This window comes from Tasmannia lanceolata, unplaced genomic scaffold, assembly GCF_043159265.1.
Source record: "Tasmannia lanceolata isolate RefF3 unplaced genomic scaffold, GAP_Taslan_0.1 ptg000037l, whole genome shotgun sequence".
NCBI lineage: Eukaryota > Viridiplantae > Streptophyta > Magnoliopsida > Canellales > Winteraceae > Tasmannia > Tasmannia lanceolata.
Genome location: NW_027518714.1, coordinates 63,111,187 through 63,131,040, shown reverse-complemented (window position 1 = coordinate 63,131,040; position 19,854 = coordinate 63,111,187). Strand labels below are relative to the sequence as shown.

At 39.3% G+C, this 19,854-nt stretch overlaps 2 protein-coding genes across 5 annotated transcripts; both read right to left on the bottom strand.

Annotated features, from left to right (window-relative positions):
• LOC143859954 (UPF0481 protein At3g47200-like) lies at window positions 1–3,435 on the bottom strand. 2 transcript variants are annotated; one of them, XM_077370432.1, is made up of 2 exons: window positions 2,659–3,435; window positions 1–875 (listed from the first exon to the last, which is right to left on the bottom strand). In XM_077370432.1, the coding sequence occupies exons 1-2, from the start codon at window positions 3,256–3,258 to the stop codon at window positions 111–113; spliced, it is 1,365 nt and encodes a 454-aa protein (XP_077226547.1). In that variant the 5' UTR covers window positions 3,259–3,435; the 3' UTR covers window positions 1–110. The 2 variants fall into 2 exon arrangements, with proteins under 2 accessions (XP_077226547.1, XP_077226548.1); XM_077370433.1 differs by having other exon boundaries at window positions 1–866; window positions 2,659–3,434.
• A 689-nt stretch (window positions 3,436–4,124) lies between these two features.
• Window positions 4,125–12,469, bottom strand: LOC143859953 (putative protein phosphatase 2C 39). Of its 3 annotated transcripts, XM_077370429.1 has the most exons (7): window positions 12,071–12,239; window positions 10,013–10,142; window positions 9,803–9,898; window positions 6,250–7,570; window positions 5,899–6,163; window positions 5,101–5,228; window positions 4,125–4,740 (listed from the first exon to the last, which is right to left on the bottom strand). In XM_077370429.1, exons 4-6 carry the CDS (start codon window positions 7,516–7,518, stop codon window positions 5,101–5,103), a joined length of 1,662 nt encoding a protein of 553 aa, XP_077226544.1. In that variant the 5' UTR covers window positions 7,519–7,570; window positions 9,803–9,898; window positions 10,013–10,142; window positions 12,071–12,239; the 3' UTR covers window positions 4,125–4,740. The 3 variants fall into 3 exon arrangements, with proteins under 3 accessions (XP_077226544.1, XP_077226545.1, XP_077226543.1); XM_077370430.1 differs by lacking the exons at window positions 4,125–4,740; window positions 12,071–12,239 and adding an exon at window positions 12,247–12,469 and having other exon boundaries at window positions 4,794–5,228; XM_077370428.1 differs by lacking the exon at window positions 4,125–4,740 and having other exon boundaries at window positions 4,794–5,228; window positions 12,071–12,238.
• Between the last annotated feature and the right edge of the window lie 7,385 nt (window positions 12,470–19,854).

Here is a 19,854-nt window from a genome sequence, read left to right as displayed (position 1 = left end):
TGAAAAAGAATAGTATCAGAAAATCTATAAAACAAGATGAAGATACAAGACCAGGTGATGAGAAGAGCAGCTGTTTTTGTGTAGAGTGAGAAGAGCAACTGTGTTGTTTATCAATGAGGTGGTGTGGTAGGTGGATTGGGTGCTGGGTTATTATTATAGTAGGCGAGGGCTGTATAGTAGGTCTGAGTCATGGTAAGGGCAAGAAGGAAAGCTGCAGCCACTACAGAGATTAAAGTCCAAGGGGTCTTGAAGTAGTTTTGCATGAGATTGGAACGCCACTCACGAATTCGTTTGCTCCACTGCTTCATGCTCTTCTTATAGAATAGGTTCAAAGCATCCCGCACTTCGCATAGAGGGCTATAAGGATCAAAGTACATGTCCCTAGCGAGCTCTTTCGTTAGATCAGCAATAGATTCATCGCTACCAAGCGTGCTTTGTATAAACCCAAGTGAACGGAGCAAGCGAGCATCCTTCTCCGAATTGATCAAACCATACATAAAGGCAATGAAGGAACTCACTTCACGGCCTGTGCTTGGGTGAAGTCGCTCGAAGGCTAGGACATTTAGGTAGAAGGACTCAGTTCCACCTTCCACTATGAAAATTGGTAGACTAAGGATGCCATTACTGAATGTAATATCTCTGATGCTTTCTGTTTTGCTCCTCCTGAACTCAACTCCAGCGTCGTGAAGGTCCGACGCCGACCTGATGACGTCCGAGGGTAAATGCCTGCTTGTGTTTGCTGGAGGGCCTAGAATCATGCCCTTTCTCACCAAGTCCAACACGTGCAGTCCTTCCCCTATCTCTGGGACTGGTTTCATGGAAGGTATAAAGAACCCCACCACAAGATTGTTCAAGATTTTGTAATTCTGCATAAACTTAAACACACAATTGTTAGGATTTCTTTAATGGAAAATGCTAAAATAGATTATGATTTCTTTCCTTCTAATGATACGTATCGACAGCAGGTATTTTTACAAAAAAAAAAAAAACAGATGAATGGGATTCGAACCCATGCCCTTTCGGACCAGTCCCTGAAACTTTGCCCTTCCTAACTGAAGTCCAATATGTGTGGGCCCCGAGGTAGGCGGCTACTTATTATTTGTACTAAAGCCTTTAGCTTTATATTTTTCAATTCATCCATTTGTCTTTAAAATAAACTAAAGTAAAACGTGGGGTTCGGGTCACCTTGGCTTTGGGTAGTCCACGATGGAGACATGCCCAAAAACCCCACGCTAAGATGATCCTAACCACTCAATTTATTGAGATTTTGATGGTTGGAATGAGATTTTTGGAGCATGGATCATCGATGCCAGAAGAGAGACTGATTCTGGGCTATTTGGATCCTCTTCCACTACTACTGACCGCTTCTTCTTTTCTCACTTCATGGGAATCATAAATAAAGAAGGATGGACAACCCCTAAAATTCCATTGGTGGTGTCGATGGGACCAATATTTAATAGGGAAATGATATATTCGCCCCCTTTCCTTCCCAGGGCTACCTCTTATAGTGTGTAAGGATAGTCATAAATACACTAGACAGGGCTGGTCCATGGAAGAAAAGGGGGCGAATATATCACTTTCCTTGCTGATAATGGGGAATCCCTTTGTTCTTGTTGGGAGGTCACACTCATGCACTCATACCAATGAGAGCTGAAAAGGATATATGTGCCCAATTTCTTCCTGGGTCACCCCTCTAGTGTTTTTATGAGTAATGACTTCTCTATTTAGTATTTACACTACAAGGGGGTGGCCCGGGGAGGAAAAGCGGGCAAATATATAATTTTCCTCGGTTCTTTTGGTAGGTAAGCGGAGATCAAGCGTCCTGCCTCTAGGTTTACCACTAGGATTAAGAACAGAGGCTTGACCATTGAACTAGAGGGTCAATCCCACCTTCTTCATGAAATTAGGGTCAATCCCATATTACTCATAAATATATCAATTTTCTTCTCATGATATCAACTTCATGGTAAAGTCCTGATTTGTGGGCCCAATCGAAGATCCTAATCGTTCATCCATTGGCCACATCATGGATAGGTGCTAGACAGAAAAACATACCCCTCAGATGATCCTAACCCAAATGAAAATTGACCAACAATTCACATCTAATAGGTAAAGTTGTCTGATTATTTGACGATTAGGACAACAGACAGCTTCATTTTACAGGTATGCAGATTAGACAAATGGTATGTCAATTTGAAGGAGAAAAAACAAGTGCAACAGTATCTACTTTCTAGGAAATGATAATAGGGTGGCCTCGCTCCTGCCTATTTGGATGATCTAAACCATTCATTTGTTCTTCTCTACCATAGATATTTCGTGCCCCAGAAATCTTCTGCATAAAAGGATCCAGACCCTTCGATTGTTGAGATTTCTATACAATCGGTCTTCCTAAATTTTCTGAGCTGTCCAATTTACACCAAATAAATCCTACGGCTACGGAGAAGAAATCTAGGGCACGGCCCATCTACAACGGTTTGGGGGGCAACAAATGAAGGGCTTAGATCATCCAAATATGTGAACTGCTCCGATCAGTCAAAAGGGCAACGAGTGAAAAGTGAAACAAAACGGGGTGGAATTGTGGAAATAAGATGAATTAATTTGTAAAGCAGGAATTGGAATTGGAATTGGAATTGGAGTGGATGAAGAAGACTCACTCACCTTATCTTTCTCAACCATGGTGCCGCTTTCAACAGCAACCATCCTCTCAAGAACCAACAAAGGCAACTGGTTTTCAACCATCAACGCGTCGGATACTATATAGTGAAGGATATTGACAGATCCATGAAAGCTAAAAACAGGGTCGTTGATACCATAATCCTTGATGATGCCGCTATAGGAGCACAAGAGCTCGAGCAAGAAGATGCCGTCGAGGATCATAAGCTGCAAGAATTTGTCACGATCATCGCGCCATTTATCGTCGAGCTGCTCATAAGAATCCATGAGATCTTGGAGAACGTCGCTCAACATCTTCCTATAATCATCGATGTGTTTGTTGGATCGTTTGAGGAGGTGATGGAGAGCTCTGTGTTTGTGTTCTTCCATGGATCTCAAGTGGGGTTTGCCGTGATGGTAAGGACCAATGGAGACGAGATGAGGTTCGTATGCGTTCTTCTTGGGATGGAACATGTAAGGTGGGACTTTGTAGATGGAGTGTTTGGTCCACAGATCGCCCTCCGTCGATTGCTTCAAACGGCTCAGCCTATCTGTATCGATCACCAGGCTTTCCTCCGTCGGCCTCGGACCAGTCGGAGAAGCCATGACCACGCCGGTGTTGAGGTGTGTGTGAGTGAGAGAGAGAGAGAGAGAGAGAGAGAGAGGTGACTTGGATGCTAGAGGCCGAGCCCTCTACTAGTGGATTTTAAGAGCATCGATTGTGCATTCTTTCCTCGAAATTACGTCGATCTCAAGTCTTCGGATTGAGTCAAGAAGGAAAAGACAACCAACAAAAAAAAAAAAAAGTAGAGCACGTATCATGGTGGAAAGCGCGTACTGACCAGTCAGGGCAATAAAGTCATGCCACGTGTCTATCTCTCTCTCTCTCTCTCTCTCTCTCTCTCTCACACACACACACACACACACACACTCTCTCTTCTACTTCCCTACCAAGTGTATTACTTGCATTTGATTTTGATTGAATTGGGGCTTCCAGAAAAACAATGGGGAGGCTTCCTGGCATCATCCCCACTCACTCTCATACCCACGACAATTACTCCCTTTTTATTCAAATTTTAAGTGAAAAAAATAAGGGTAACAAATTTTACGTCCAAAGAAATAGAGCCTTAATTCAATGCTGCTCAAAAATTTATGAATCAACGGGAAACCAAAACCATGGGAATACCAATTGTCACATAATAGTTACAAACTTTGTTTTCTACTCACAAATTTAGCGAGACATACCACTATTTTTTAGTTTGTAACTGAAACAAATCAGGGATTCCAGAATCTGCAACCACCAAGTTAAAGAATTTACAGTTGAGTAAGGCTGTGTTTGGAAAATCATTTTCTGCAAAACTACACATTTTTTCTGCCTGAAGAAAGATAAAAAGGAAACAAATGGGCAAACTAAAATTTGCCATTTCAAAAAAAAAAAAAAAAAGATTTACAAGAGGACCAAAGTTCATTCTTAAACCTGATTGGTGATTGGAAGGTGATGTCATTAATGGAGGCTCTAACAGATTTGTTGGTCCTCCGAGTTTTCGGGACTATGATTGCACTGACTCCATGAACTCAACATTCCAAACTCATAAGCATAATGAATAAGGAAAGAGGTTTGATGCAGACAGTACCTCTTAATGGCCTAGACAAACATTGCATTTACAGTTTGGAGTGTTCTCATCTTTGATGATGGATATTTTCCTGATAATGTGGCTTTCTCATGCAAATCTCTCATCCAATGTCTGCTCAAACGGTTCTTTTTCTTGTCTAGACAAATTGCCTCTTAAGGAAAAGAGTAATGGATGTCCAAAAACTCATCAATCAACCTAGAATCGGCTAAGTTGACTTGCTTTGGCCAGGATCTATGTGCTGAGGCCCTATTAAATTTCAGCTTAGTCAATCTAAAAGCAGCAAGATTGGATCTTCCTTGTAGGGACCAGGATAGAACTCAACCTAAAAAGCTAGCCGTTGAGGGGAGGGTGCCCATTCCAAGCCCATCCACATCCCTCAATGTTTCTGATGTGGGATCGTGCTTTTTGCGTGGAACCCCCAACATTCCTCAGTCAAGCCACGAAAGCTCAATTCCTGAGCAAGAAAGTGAATTTTTACATTGCTGTAAACATTAATCAGGAAATTCAGGTTCTCCACTTTGTACAGTACCCTTTTTCAATTTAGTATTCCACAACTAACATCATATGTAACTATGTCCAGGGCTGTAGCTGAACTAGAAGGAAGTTTTTACTATTGGTACATAGCAAATTGGAACCCTCAAACTTTACCAATAAAATGAGAAGACCTTATAACATAAAATTGAGGTACGATTCAACCAATTTACACCAGATATTTCGGTGTACACCAGAATGACCTAATACAAAACACTTAAAAGCTCCTGATTTACTAAAGTTTTGATAAGAAAATGAGAAGGATGAAATGCATATTACCTACCTATAACATTGTCGATGCTGTTGATGTCCGCTGCTTATTTCCGAGGATGATTACAATTACTGTTACATCATCATGATACTTTCTCCTCCGCCCAGCAGGAATTCTCATCAATTCTTCAGTACTGAAACCTAGATGAGCACAATTTGGATCAGGTTACATCGTCTTTTAGCATTTCGTCATATATATATATATATATATATATATATATATATATATATATATATATAATAGAGAGAGAGAGAGAGAGAGAGAGAGAGAGAGAGAGAGAGAGAGAGGAATGATCCAACGACTCCTCAATGCATTGGATTACCTTGTTTCCTAGCTACATCATGCACATGAGGTCCACATTGATTGATATGAACTAGTTGCAGGGCATTGTTCACCGTAGATTGATGAAGCCCAAAAATCAACCATTCTAACCATGTTTTCAATGGTTTTGTTTGGAGTACGTCCAATCCAAGTTAAAAACACACTATGAGGTTAGGGTTTTTTTTTCTGAAATCGTACTATGAGGTTAGTTCATATCAATCAATGTAATTTCCACGTGCACGAGACAGCTAGGAAGCACGGTAATAATGCTGCTACAAACTAATATTTATACAAATAAATTCCAATATTATCAAATAACTCTACTGAAGTTTCTGAATGTCAGACTTTCCCGATGACAGCCGTTTGACGGCCCATGGCCATGTCAGATACCAAAACACTTGTCCATGTCAAAGTTACAAGTCCTATGAATGACTAGAAAATAATCAACTGAAGAGAGAAAATAGAAAAGAAACAAGTCTTCTAGCTTACCCGCATTTTCAGCAGCCCTTAGTACGAGCTGCTCAACCAGATGCTTCGCAGGATCACCAAATGGGTTAGCCTGGATAAACAGATGAACAAGTTCCACAGCTTCATCATTGCTGAAGAAATCAAACAGTCCATCACTCCCCATAATGACAAACAGGTCCTGCTCCGACACTCTATGGTGCATGGTGAATGGATGAGTATAAACATAAGGTGGACTACATAAATTGAGAACTCGAAGAATGCCCATCAATGCATCATTCAGTTTTCTCTGAAAAGGTATAGTTTAAAAGAAAATTATAAGATGATTGAAACTCTCACAACCCCAGCAACCTGAAAAAACAAAATTAGGAATACCTTTTTCAGGTAACCGACTCCAAATGCGCGGGTTAACTTCAGTTTTCCTTTCAATCTTCCCCCAACAATGACCGAAGGATCATCAGGATGATCGGCCAAAACTTTCATGCACTCTGTCTCATTATCAACCGTATGAATTTCCGTGAGTTGGGTGGCTTTCAACAAACCATTTTCGCAAGAACTACTTGTTGCCAGTACAGCTCTGCTGTCTCCCAAATTTAGAATGTACAAGTCCTTCACATGAAGCAGCACTGCCAGAACACAGGATCCAACAGACACTAAATCAGGCCGATCTTCCATTTCCTGTTCGACCATATACATAAAATCACTCTCCGCTTGGGCAAGAGAACGACTAAGGCAATCCATAACACCAAGACGAAAAGATTCAGATGAGAGCTCTCCATCCAAAGAATGAGGAAACACAGTTACTTTACTTTCTGTATCTAAAGTATCGAATTCATTAGGCAAAGATAAATTGCTTTTGATGGTTCCATCTTTTGATGAACATTTAGGAGAAATTTTCTTTGATGAGTCCCCTTGTTGCTTTGTGCGCCATTCCAACAAATGCAGGTAAAATCCAATATTTTCATACAGGGTTCCAGCCAAAAAATCAGCTGCATCTCGTCCATTAAATCCATCATATACTCCACAAAACAACCAACCATTTTCTTCTGAGCAAACAGCTTGGACTCTGTCTTCTCCTGCAGCCCCACCAGCCATCTGAACATCCATAGCATTGAGAAAGCTTGATGATTCCATCCTTGTGGGGGCACTCATAGGCTTCCAAAAACTTCTTCCACTTTCAAGCAGGTCATTTTCTGTTGATAGGCTGCCCCCCAAGGTGGACATGCTGCTCTGAGAAGATGATAATGTTGGATCTAGCCTTGAAAGAGAAGGAGAAGAAGACATCCTTCTAAATGCTTTAGGAGAATCCAGACCAGGCAGTATTTCTTCTCCAATGAGACCATTACAAATATTTGTGTTTGCCAAGGTAGCATTCGCACTAAGGGCAGCACCAGACAAACAAGCAAATGAGCTGCTCCTTGTCCTGATGTTAGTGTTATGGGTCTGAATTCCCGAGGAAAACTGGAAATCATGAGGAGCCAGAAAAGAAGTATTGCACTGATAGCCAAAACTAACGCTAAGTTCAGCAGAAGGTTCAGGGATGTCTTCAGATCCTTCCATCACTTCAGGAAAGAAAAATTGCAGAGTTTTTACTTCGTGCTGACCAAGACCTTTTCTTTCTTCAGTTGACAGTTTTGATCCCATATTAGACTCAAAGACAGAGTTTCAGACATTTAGAGACAGATATATGCTGAGCCTGCAAAAGGTAAAATGCTATAATGGTTATTGGTACGTAATTATGTAAACAAACTCTTTTATATTCTGAAGTTCCTAATGCACCTTAAAAAATTCATTGCAACTATTTAAAGAGCGTTTAGGTCAAGCATTGGATGTAGAAAAGAAGTTCTGAAATTTTTGGTTCGCTTCCGCACCTTGCCCTACGTCAAGACCACACTCCAAAGTGTTTTTCCTTGTGATCGCTAGGGGACGTGGGATGGGACCAACCTTCTAAGAGGTCGATCATCCTTGACGGAAAGTCCCAAGACATGCCAGATCTACTCATCCGGCCCCACACCTCTCTAGCCAATCTAGAATGAAGAAACATGTGATCAACTGACTCACCTGACTCCACAAAGAGGGCGTAATTATCCACTATCAATTTGTTCTTCTAATAAAATTATCACCATTAAAAAACATATTACAATCTGTATATCAAGTAAGATGCACAAAGGCATAAATGCCCTTAGGGACTTGAACCATCATTTGAAACACACTAACTCATGAGTAACTTTATGTTGCTCTGCCAACAAAGACCAATAACAGGACATGATACCAAATTCCAAATGGCTCTAAACTCCAAAATAGTGGCTCATCATATTCCTTATAAGTTGGATAAACATCCCATAGCTCATTTTGTACTGTAGAGAAGTCTCTCGGAAGCTTTCTCTTAATTCATCCTAGATCAGAAGTGGCAACTCACGTCTTTCACAACCTCTACATAATTACCAACAATGGGTGGAGAGCCACTGTTCTTTTGGTACACTTTTTAGAGAATGATTAACCAATTAATTCTCAACCTGTCTACCAAGCCCCACTTAGAGTGCCGATCAGCAGATAACATGAGGATGACATCAACAATAGCCCAAACTAAATTCTTTAAACTCACAACACTAGAACCATTCTATTTTGATAACAAACCTCATAACACATTAAATGCATCCTTAGAAAACTAACTAAAGGTGTTCTAGTTTCACATGCATCAAAGTAAAGAGACCCTGAACTGTGGGATGACATAAACCACGGGGTTTCCCAAGTAGGTCTTGGTGCGAGATGTTATGCATGGATAGGTAACACTGACATCATAATCCTAACAGATGAAAGCCCCAAACAGCAAGTTTAATTCTGAAATGCTAAAAGCTGCAGGAGATCCTTGACATAGTGCCAGCTGTGAAACAACCAGTAACTCCAAAACTTAAGCTGTTGGTGAAGGTGTTATTAAATCTGTTATACTTTAACACTCCCCCTCATGTGTGGCCTCTCTTTCTAGGTCTGGCCTACACGTGGCACATGTGGCCCCTCTTTTGGGTTTGGCTATTGCATGTGGATTTTTGCTATCAAGGAGGTTTGAACTGATGACCTTTGCTCTGATACCAATTGAAACAACCAGTAACTCCAAAAGCTTAAGCTGTAGGAGAAGGTGTTATTAAATATTTTATACTTTAACACTAGCAAATAGATATCATTTTGATGAATTGCAACTTAAAACAATGTGGCTTTAGCCAAATTGATGTGAAGTCTTCTTCACTAATCATGAATAGGCACCCTCTCTAATGCAGGGCTAAAGCTTTTGTTTAATTATTGAGCCCCTCACCAGAACAGATGCCCTGCAAATTGAAAATAATCAACCCCAATCCATAAACTGAAACCAATAAGTTCTGTCTTAATTTTAGTTAATTATTTGCTTGTCTAGAAAAAAAATAAAGGTAATTTTATGGATCAAGTTAATGATCACCTCAGCCATTAAATAAAGATGAAGCAAACTGCATATAAATATAAAAATTGGATACGATGAAATTCCCAAGTTAGATTTAGTATCTTCATTTAGCTACAGAAGCATCACTTCCATAACATAGAGGAATAATTGTGCTTAGCCATATGCCTTCACCAAATAATATATAAAAAATCAACAGCTTGCTTTAAACGCGGTGGAAAAAAATATTAAGTTAGCACATGCACATATCAAACAGGAATGCCATACAATCATCTTGTACTTCTCTTATTAAAATAAAACGACAATTCAAGAAACTAATAGCAGTAGGAAATTTAATATAGTCAACTTGTGGTTCAAACATATTTAAATTTTCGCACTTTCACCATAAAAAAGAACTAGAAATATATATTATGTCAGGAGTAATAATGTGAAGTCATAAAAATTCAATTATCCTTAGTTTTTATGACACAAATAAAAACCATCAGAAGCAATGCACACCTGCAACGAAAATGGTGGCCTTCTCCTTAACAAACGAAGCCATGAGTAGGATGTACTTAGGGGAGCTTGAAGACTTTGTTGGCCGGATCCCTTTTTCTGCTCATTCCGTGGAAAGAAGGCAATGTGTCATAAACAAATAAAGCATCAAGAAGGGAAAAAAATGAATGCATAAAAAAGACACAGAAGCAGCTGATTGGAGCAGAAGAATACCACTCTTTCCATTCTTTACATAACAAGTCTCATCAGGCTGTCGGGCGGCCCCATTTTCCTAATCCCTCTGCATGCTCTCTGCTACACAATCTGCTGGAAAGACTGCCTTAATTGAGTCCTGCTGAGTTATCTGAAATCAAGTAAAAGGCAGAGCATAAGCAATTCCTATTTATCAACAATTTAGTCTGTTTCGAATTACACTTCTTGCACTGGGGAAACACCCTATTAGATACAATAAACTAGACATCATCCACTATGTGCAACTATGCAATCTCAGATCAAAAAGTTAATGGCCTAATTTATATCTATGCAATAGCACACACGCACAGTAAACCAAGTAACAAGTAAGAAAATATACTGGCTGCACGTGCTAAAAACAACATGTAAGAGTAGGAACTCAATATGGAGATGGTGTTGATCTCCAACATCTCCACTTTATTCACCTGAAAGAGCACCTTTTGGCCCTGTCTCAAAAGTTCCTCACATAGGATCATATCCACACCTTAAGCCCTCTGGTGTGTACCATACTAGACATGTACAAAACATTACTTCCATGATGACAACATACAAATAATATACAGTGAATTTTAAACTCTCTTAGTATTGATTATGAATCAGAGAAGGCACCATGGAAAATTTTTGACATGACTTGCAGTCAGATCTCTTGAAATGCAATAATGTTAAGCTAAATCCTTCCAATATTTCCACATCCTATTCCTATAAAACAGAAAGAAAAAGATTTATAGGTGATGGGGGTATGGAAAGCAACGACCAATTGGCTGTCGACACGTGGCCCTTAAAGGGCCCACCACGAATTCGGCACCTGCCCAGGGGTAATCCGGTAATTACCTAAGGTAGGTAAACCTAAACCCACAAAAGGGCCGACACCTGTCCTGGGGTAGGTAATCCAACCACCCCAGGCCTCCCTCTATAAAAGACCTTTCAAGGCTCAAAGCAGGGGGAGAACTTCAAAAACTACCACTCTAAAAGTTTTTGGCTCTGCACTCCTGGCTCATACTGACTTGAGTGTCGAAGGGCCCGTCCGGAGCAACGACTCCGGGTTGGTCTTCTGACCTCGTGCGCTCTTGTGCAGGACTCAGTTCCTTCACTTCAGCTCCTCGGGTCCGCCAGCTCAGCTCACACGTCACTGCCGTATCTGTTACCGATTTTAGGCATAACAATAGGGATCCATCTAAATATCCCTCAAAAGTACTCTTCAAGTCCACTCATCATGTTCATTTGACAGAAGAATTTACTTACAACTAAATTCTAAAAGCCTCCAACTAAAGCACGAAATACACATCAATAGACGTCCATTACATACACCAAAGCTACAGAACTAAATATCACTTGGGACCTCTAATTTCATGCTTAAGGAAAATAAGAAAGGCCCTGTTTGGACTTTGGATTGCAGGAATTTACCGGAACCACCGTTTGGAAAGGAAATTTTTTTGTAAAAATATCTTTTTTTTACACATGAAAAAAGATAAACTTATACCAAAGTTAATCAATTTGAATGTAGATGGACCTTCAATTTACGATGAAATCCATCTAAACTAACCATAATCATATCATTTCCTTGTAAATTGTGTTAAAAAAAAAAAACATATTATGTCACAGATGTTTTTCTTGCAACCCAAACAGGCCCAAAGTGTAAATCACAGTGTAACCGCATCAAACCAAATTTAGAAATGCCACAATTGGATCATACTCTCTCTCTGCTGCGAGGAGGATCTCAAAAACATTATGCTAAACAAGAAAAAGGAAAAAGAAACTCCAAAAACCTTGACAGAAACTCAAAAGAGCTCCAATCAAATCCGTGTTTTATTTCCTTTCTCTTCCTTGGTCGTCTCAGTCTAGGGCTTTGTTCTTTTGTTTGCTTTAACTATAATTTTACCATTCGGAAAAAAAGAAAGAAGCAGGGCTCTTTGAATTACAAAAACCGAAGCGTTCAAATAATCTAATTAATCGGAACTGTCCTTGCTCGGAAACTAAAAGCAGGAAAACGAAAAACGATTTTTTTTCTTGAATCATAACAGTGAAGCTAGATTTACTCACAGGAATCCGAAACCAAACTTCCAAAAAAAACGAGAGAGAGAGAGAGAGAGAGAGAGAGAGTCTGCAAATGTGTGGTTAGGGTTTGAGGACTCCGAACTTGAATAGAGTTTCGGTAAGAAAAAGGAAAAAACAGTTGACCTTCTCAGAGAGAGAGAGAGAGAGAGAGAGAGATTTACGAGGCAAATCGACGAGAGGTTTTTTGTGGAGGTGACATGGGAGAAAACGCCAGCGAGGGAGGCGCGGTCCTGAATGGCAGCAGAGCAGGGGCGGGACCCGCTCCCTTCGGACCAAACACAAGCTGATCGCGATTAGGATTCTTAGACCGACACGTGGAGTTTGGATACCGGGCAGAAGGGCCGTGACTAGCGCAAGCTCCTACGACCTCTTCCCGTCTCCATGCACTCCATACTTTCATTTCTTATTACTTCTTACAAGGCTGTTGCGGGGCCCAAGGCGTTTGCGTGGTAAAATTGGAATTGGAGACTTGGTCACTTGGAGGGTAGAATAGAAACAAGGGATTGGATTGGATTGGATTCGAGGGTTAATGAGTAGGCGTACGGACGGCCAACTCACACATATGATATGGCCACGCCTGTTTCCTTCAATAAAATCACTCCCCTCTTTCTTCTACACTTTCCTAATTAGCTCATAAAAGCTGTTATAGTTCCCCAAAATGCTATCAATATTAAGGCACGTCATGCTTCGGATCCAACTGTTGTGACCAAATCGCTGTAACATTTGGATCCATGGTTCCATGTCTGGACACATTGACAACCCTAATCAACATCGGATCAAAAAATTATTTTCACCAAGCGAGGAGTGTGGGTGGTACATGCCATTTGGCTTCTCCTCATTCAAAAGTTATGAGTGGCAATGAGGCCCGTATTACCATACCCCGGCCCAGGCCCAGGCCCAATTGGGAAATATATAGAAACAGAATACAGAGGAGGTAATATAATGATCTAAACGCAAACTGTAGTGTGCCGCTTCCACAAAAAATCTTGACAAATGATATCCACACTCCCAAATTTTTATAATCTCACTTGTCAACTCTGTTAGAAAAAAGATTAAAAACTGCCTATAAGCTCAAAACAAGATCATTAGTGAACTTGGATTTGTTTAATTACTTCCACTAATATCTGTTTAGTAAAGACTTCAAAGAGCGACCTTAACCAATCTCCAAGAGTCAGAAATAGAAAAGGAATACGTCCTTGTGACTTTGTTTTTTGTAGCCGATGCTTTGGCCTTTCTGTCATTGGACACAGATATTTCGTCGTTTTATGGAAAGCTTTACAGTGGAGAACGTGTGATGTATATTTGAGGGCCAAGCGAGATGAGGTCCTCCTATCATTTCTCTCTCTCTTTTTTCTTTTTTTTCAGTACTTCAGAATGGAGCGTGCGTAGGTAGCATCTGTTGCTTTCTAGTGACTGACATGAGTTTTTTTCCATTTTTTTAGGCATGTGGTTCCATAGATAAGAGGAGAAATGATGCTGAGAAAAAGGGAGGAAATATCATTTTCGTTTTCTTTTTGCTCTTTACACAGAGAGAGAGAGAGAGAGAGAGAGAGGACTATGACTAGTAGGACATCTTCCTGTCCAATAGTCTATAATGAGATGCTATCAACAAGTCAAAAAGGCTCAATCAAGCACCAAGAAGACTTGTAAGATTTAGTGGTCCTAAGTTACTTGCCGTGTCCCTCTTTTTTTTTTCCCGTGTCCTTTTCTTATCTATTTGAAGGACCCCAATGTTCAAAAAGCTAAAGGCAATGTCGGAGAATTTAACCTCTTTTGAATGAGTAAAGTTCTCTTGTTGGCCTTCTCATTGAGTTCATCTCTGTTATGGGGTATCTAAATTTTGTGAGATTTTTAAGGCTTTTTCTACCAAGTTTGATGTCCCGATGAGCTTTATGTGTGCTTAATTAGTCGCACATCTCTGTGATAGAGTTTTGTTTTAATAAAAAGAGCTGCTAGGAAGACAAGCCCGCTTCACGGAAGTCTCTAACAGCCTATGAGTTTGGGCCATGTAGGCAACACCATGCAAATAAATAACCCTTTTTCATGAAAATTGCCCTTATTTTCTCACTTTATAAAAAAAGCAAAGGTATTCTTTTTATGAAAAATTGTTATTTATGTGTCACTGATACAGTGCAATTTGGAGCGCTGTTAGGAACCTCCTAAATATAGGCATGTCTTCCTAGTAGCTCTCTTGAAAAAATGTTTAGAGACAAACAAGAACAATCAGTGTGTTCTTAGGCCCTGTTTACTTAGGGCTGTTCGTTTTAGATTGTGTTTGTATTAGTCTTGACAATGGATTGTGAGCTCCAAACTGATTTTAGGTTGTGAGTCCAAAACCGATTATTAATTGTGATTTGCCAGGGACCATCACAGAAGGCATTTCATGGATGGGCTGTTGCATGTGAGAGAAGCCACCTCAGATGAATTAAATGAATAAGACAAAATCTGAGCGTGTGTGGCTGCTCTCACACGCAACAGCCCATCCGCAAAATGCCTTCTGCAATGGTCCCTAGCAAATCCCTTATTAATTATACTCAAAATTTGTCAGAATCTAAAACGAACAGGGATTAACTGATATTAAGACACATTAATTTATGGGAGATGATATTTCACCTCCTCCCCCCCCCCCTTCTATTACGCATTCACCCCCTTTTAACTTGATTGGACATCAAAAAGCATTAAAGTTGCCCCTGTTCACTAGGAGTGGCCAGAACTGAACCAGAACCGAAGAACCGAACCGGAACCGAAGAACCGAACCGGAACCGAACTGTAAAAAAATATTTTTGGTCCGGTTCGGTTCCACCGATGAAGAACCGAAATTATTCGGTTCGGTTCCGGGTCTAATGTTCTCGGTTCGGTTCCGAAACCGAAGAACCGAACTTTGAATATATAATATATATATATATATATATATATATATATATATATATATATATATATATAATATTTTTATATTTTTATTATACATATACTTAATAATATAAATTACTTATAATATTAATAAGTAATAGTTAATACTATTATTATAATAAGAAAGTAACTTATATTATAACTTTAATTAAAAGATTTTATAAATTATAATTAATAATTAATAATTAGCCATTAGAACCGAAGAACCGGACCGGACCGAACCGATTATGTTCGGTCCGGTTCGGTTCGGTCCTACTGTGTACTACGGTTCGGTTCGGTTCTTACGGTTCATGGAACCGAGAACCGAGAACCGAGAACCGAACCGGTTGGCCACCCCTACTGTTCACGTTATAAGGGGGCGAATGCGTACTACAGAGGGGATGAAAATATCATCTCCCAATTTATTTTAGGATTGTTCCAAATAGCCACCTTAATGTTACACCGTGTACTAATTTGTGAGTATATTTGTCATTTTATCAAAAGGGGTATTTTTGTCATACAATTGTTATTTGCAATTTGGAAGGTGATGTGGTACCTCCCAAATCCCAACGGCGAGGACCAGCGGTGTAACCTATGAAGCACGGGTACGGTTACGGGGTGCGGGTACGGCATGACACGGGTACGTGGGTATGTGATTTGCCAAAAAAACCAGGTGCGGGTACGTTCGGGTACGCCGAATAAAATAATATATTTTAAAATTTTATTATATATTTATAAAAATTTAAAAAAAAAATTGTAGAGCAATTAAATAACAATAACATCACCAAAATGGAAAATTCTAATATTACTCTTCATTTCATAAGTGATTAAGTTCCATATTTCATAACATGAGGCATCAATACATCATTCATTAGAAAAAAAAGTCTATCACCAGTGTGTTGACCAGTGCCTGACAAGATGAATAATTTTTAGAGACCAAATTATGAGATTTTTTTTACCGAACTTTTGGGATTTAATCATGTTTGGACAAAATAGATTTTATGAATTTTTAAAATTTGAAAAATACCCCACCGTTTGGAAGTTAAGAAAGTTAAAATTTTGACCCGACCTTTTTTCTTTGAATTTTGTACTAGAACTGGAGAGTTGACTTTTTTTCCTTTTAAATTTGGGTGTTGAAATTATTTTTAATAAATCCAAAAGGGGAGTATTCCGTTATTTACATGTAAATCTTAAGTAAATGGACAATAAAATAATAAAGACATTTACTTGACGTGTCAGGTACGCGTGGTGCGCACCCGACACGCACCCAACCACCAAAACTAGTTTTTTTTTTAAAAAAACAAATGGGATACGTACCCCGGACGTACCCGGGGCGTACCCGAACGTACCCGCACCCCATACGTGTCGGGTGCGAGTGCGGGAGCCCCGGGAGAGTACACGTGCTTCCTAGGGTGTAACTTACAGCATTATTTCAAATTTTTACCCTAAAATGTTGGTATTTTACCATTTTAAAGTAAAGCCAAAGGGGTGGCTAACATAATTGGCCATTCGAGTTGCTACTTCTTTGTTACGGGCAATGGGGGTAAAAATAAAGCCAACATCAATAGGAAATTGGATTATGTTGGACCTTTATTCAGAGAAGAAAGTGGCTGTATTTTGGTCAAATGAGGAAATAGAGGAAAATGCAACAGTGCTTTCGATAACACTCTAGAGAGAATGAAGGAATTTGAAGGGTATGGTTGGTCTTTGCACTTGAGATTGGTCTTTGTTGAGTTTGAGTTGAGTTGAGATAATTTATTAAAGGGAGCCGACACCCCCGGCCCCCACAAATGGATAATGCGCCCTCCTTTTAACGTGAATTGTGGGCGGACTTTAACATTTTTTGACGTCAAATCACGTTAAAAGGAGGGCACATTATCTTCCAGGGGCGAAAAAATCATTGCCCTTTCTTAAATATTTTGGAATAAGGTTATTAATTTTGAGGGAAGGTGGAAGGGGTAGAAGAGATCTAATAATATGATATTACACCCATAATATTTATATAGAAAAAAGAAGTTTTCAATCAATTATAGTCTGGATCATATTCCAAAATTTTAATCTCAAATGTTGGTCTCCAATGACTATCAAAAAAAATTATTAGAAACAAATTATATGTTGATCGAGTGATATTTTAACTTAACTGATTCAACCAAGTCAGGCTCAACCCGATTTCAAGATGTGGTTTACACTACCAATCTGAGATGGGTATACTTAAAAGTCTCCTTAAGAATGCCTAGTAAATCACAAGTTAGAAGCCCTCAACTTAATTAAAAAGAAGTCACCGATTAAACACTAACTCAACAATCAATTTATTTCCCATCAAGGATAGATCATTGAGTTAACATTGTAACTAGATTAATCTCATTTTAAAGAAATAATTAAACCTTAACCAGACATGCTGCAGTCTCTTTAAAGATAGTCTAGAGAGATTCAAAAGAAACTCACACTTGGGATATTGATCAAACATCACTAAAGATCAAGACAAACATTGTAAGTTAACCATGGATTGATACAAAACGATCAAGAAACACTTTGAAATGATATTGTAGGGAACTTAACCCCGTATAAATCACCCCTAAAAGCTAGCTATTAGAGGGAGGATGCCCATTCCCTTATAACCATGGTTTAAAATTTTGGTCTTGGTACAGGTTTCGGACCCTGAAATTTCAAAATTTCGGTCGGAATCCGGTACCACAAAGAAAATGGTATTTTATTCAATATTAAATTTCGGTAAAATATTAATAAAAAAAGGTTTTTTGGTTTAAATTTTGGGCAAAATTGAAATTTCGACCGAAATTCCGAAAATTGGCCTAAATTCCGAAATTTCGGCGAAATAAATGACCGTTTCGGTTTTGGGTATTTTGGTGTCGGTCTCCACTGAAATCCGAAATTTAAAACCATGATTATAAGTTATAACCCACCCACATCCACCGGTTTTTACCGATATGGGACTATTTGCTTTTGCGTGGAACCCCAACAATCTCCCCCTCCACGAGGAAGCAACGTGGATAATCTCGCCCCTCCCTGTGGGAACTACGAGATCTTCTCCGAGGGAATTCCATTGTCCTCAGAAGCACACCGGGGTTACCAAGATCTTTTCGGGAGTTACCACGCCCCAGCTCAGTTGTAGGGAACTTAACCGGATAGAACTCAGCCCTAAAGCTAGCTATTAGAGGCAGGGTGCCCATTCCCTATAAGCCACCCACACCCACCAGTTTTTACCGATGTGAGACTATTTTCTTTTTTGCGTGGCCGTGGAACCCCAACAGATCTCTATCTATAGATATAAGTAGCTTCATCAGGACAAATATCTTTAGCGGTGAGGTCAACAGATCGAATAAACTAATTCAAAAATAACACCGTAGCCGAAGAGGCTTATTGTATATGAGCAAGTACATCAAAGACAAATTATGTGTAACTGGGGAGGCCTATTCTATCTAATCAGCTTATTTCTATATAGCTATTCAATGCCCGCATGAACAATTAGATCAAAGAAAATATCCTAAGCAGTAAAAGCTATTGTACATATCACATTTTTGTCCCCTCTCTCAATGGTTTGACGATTATTTAAAATAAGCCCACTACTTTACTTATCGACCCCCGGCCTAGTACTCTAGTTTCTTGAGTTGAACTAAGCTTGATCTTTGTATTTCCAATTTCTTCTAAGTTTAAAATTTCTCAACCTTATGCCTTATATGGATTTCTAAGCGCCTTAATTTTTTGTTATTTTCTGGTGTGGGGTCAAATTTTAAAATTAAAAACAAACTTCTTAAAGTGAAATACCAACAGACTCTTAACAAGTCTTTAGAAAACCAAACCAAAATGAGGGTGCTTTGGAAATTAATTTGTTCAAACTTGAATATTTCTAACAATCTTCCACCTTGTTTAAATTCATAACATTCCTAGCGGTTTCACACTTAAAACAAATCAGTTAGATTTGCTAATAGAATGAAGTGTCTTCTGAACTTGAACTTCCTCGTAGCTAAATAATTCAAAGTTTATCCGGGATGATAGTGAACTATGTCTTGAACTATTAGCCATTTTCTATAAATAAGAAATGTCTCATACACATCTCTACCGCAGGAAATGTGTTAGAAGGACATCGTTAAGGTCATGCGCTAATCATGTCTTTTCACCGAGTGATCTAGAGATTCCTTATCTCATGGGCGGTGGCATCACTTCTTTGTGTTGGGACGTGTCTTGTTTCTGCAAAGAGATTTTCCATTTTGGTGTAAAGCCAAAAATAGGAATGTGTCTTTTTAGATTTTGCAACCTAAGATATAAATAAAGAGAAGGATGAGAAGGATTTTCTCCTGTAGTGTATGTGTGAACAGCAAGAGAAGTTTGGGGTGTGTCAGCCGCCACAAGAGGTGAGAGAGAAAAAAGAGAGAAGGAGAGAGAAAGAGAGAAGAAAAGGGGTTTTTCTTAAGTTCCTCTTTAATTTTTTTTTTCCGGATTTTCTCAAGTTATCTCTAGCATGATCGTAGGTTGAGAGAAGCAAGGAAAGGGTTGCGGGTTTCTGGGTTTAGGTTAAATCCATTGTAATCATTATATATTGTTTTTCTCATAGTGGAAGATCGTATTTCTCGCCTATGGAGTAGGCTTGGCCGAACCATGTAAAATCTCGGTGTTCATCTTGTGGCTTGTTTTTTTATTTTATTTTTCTGTTTAATTTGTACGCGATCGGATTGTTTTTGCCTGGCGGATTTCTTCGACACTTTGTTATGGTCTGCGGACAATGTTGAGAAAAGCATCACCCCCAACTTCATAGTAGAATTCTCAAAGGGAATGATATATTCGCCCCAGTTCTTCCCCGGGCCACCCCTATAGTGTATTTATTAGTACTACAAATCTACAATGTGTGTCCGAGGGAAGAAAAG

Bases quoted from the DNA above. Each gene is read 5' to 3' on its own strand.
- LOC143859954 (XM_077370432.1), bottom strand. From the start codon at position 3,258: ATGGCTTCTCCGACTGGTCCGAGGCCGACGGAGGAAAGCCTGGTGATC. The intron at 876-2,658 runs GTGAGTGAGTCT...TGTGTGTTTAAG, and splicing joins CCATGGTTGAGAAAGATAAG to TTTATGCAGAATTACAAAAT.
- LOC143859953 (XM_077370430.1), bottom strand. From the start codon at position 7,518: ATGGGATCAAAACTGTCAACTGAAGAAAGAAAAGGTCTTGGTCAGCAC. The intron at 6,164-6,249 runs GTATTCCTAATT...ATACCTTTTCAG, and splicing joins GAGTCGGTTACCTGAAAAAG to AGAAAACTGAATGATGCATT. The intron at 5,229-5,898 runs GTAAGCTAGAAG...GTGCTCATCTAG, and splicing joins AAGGGCTGCTGAAAATGCGG to GTTTCAGTACTGAAGAATTG.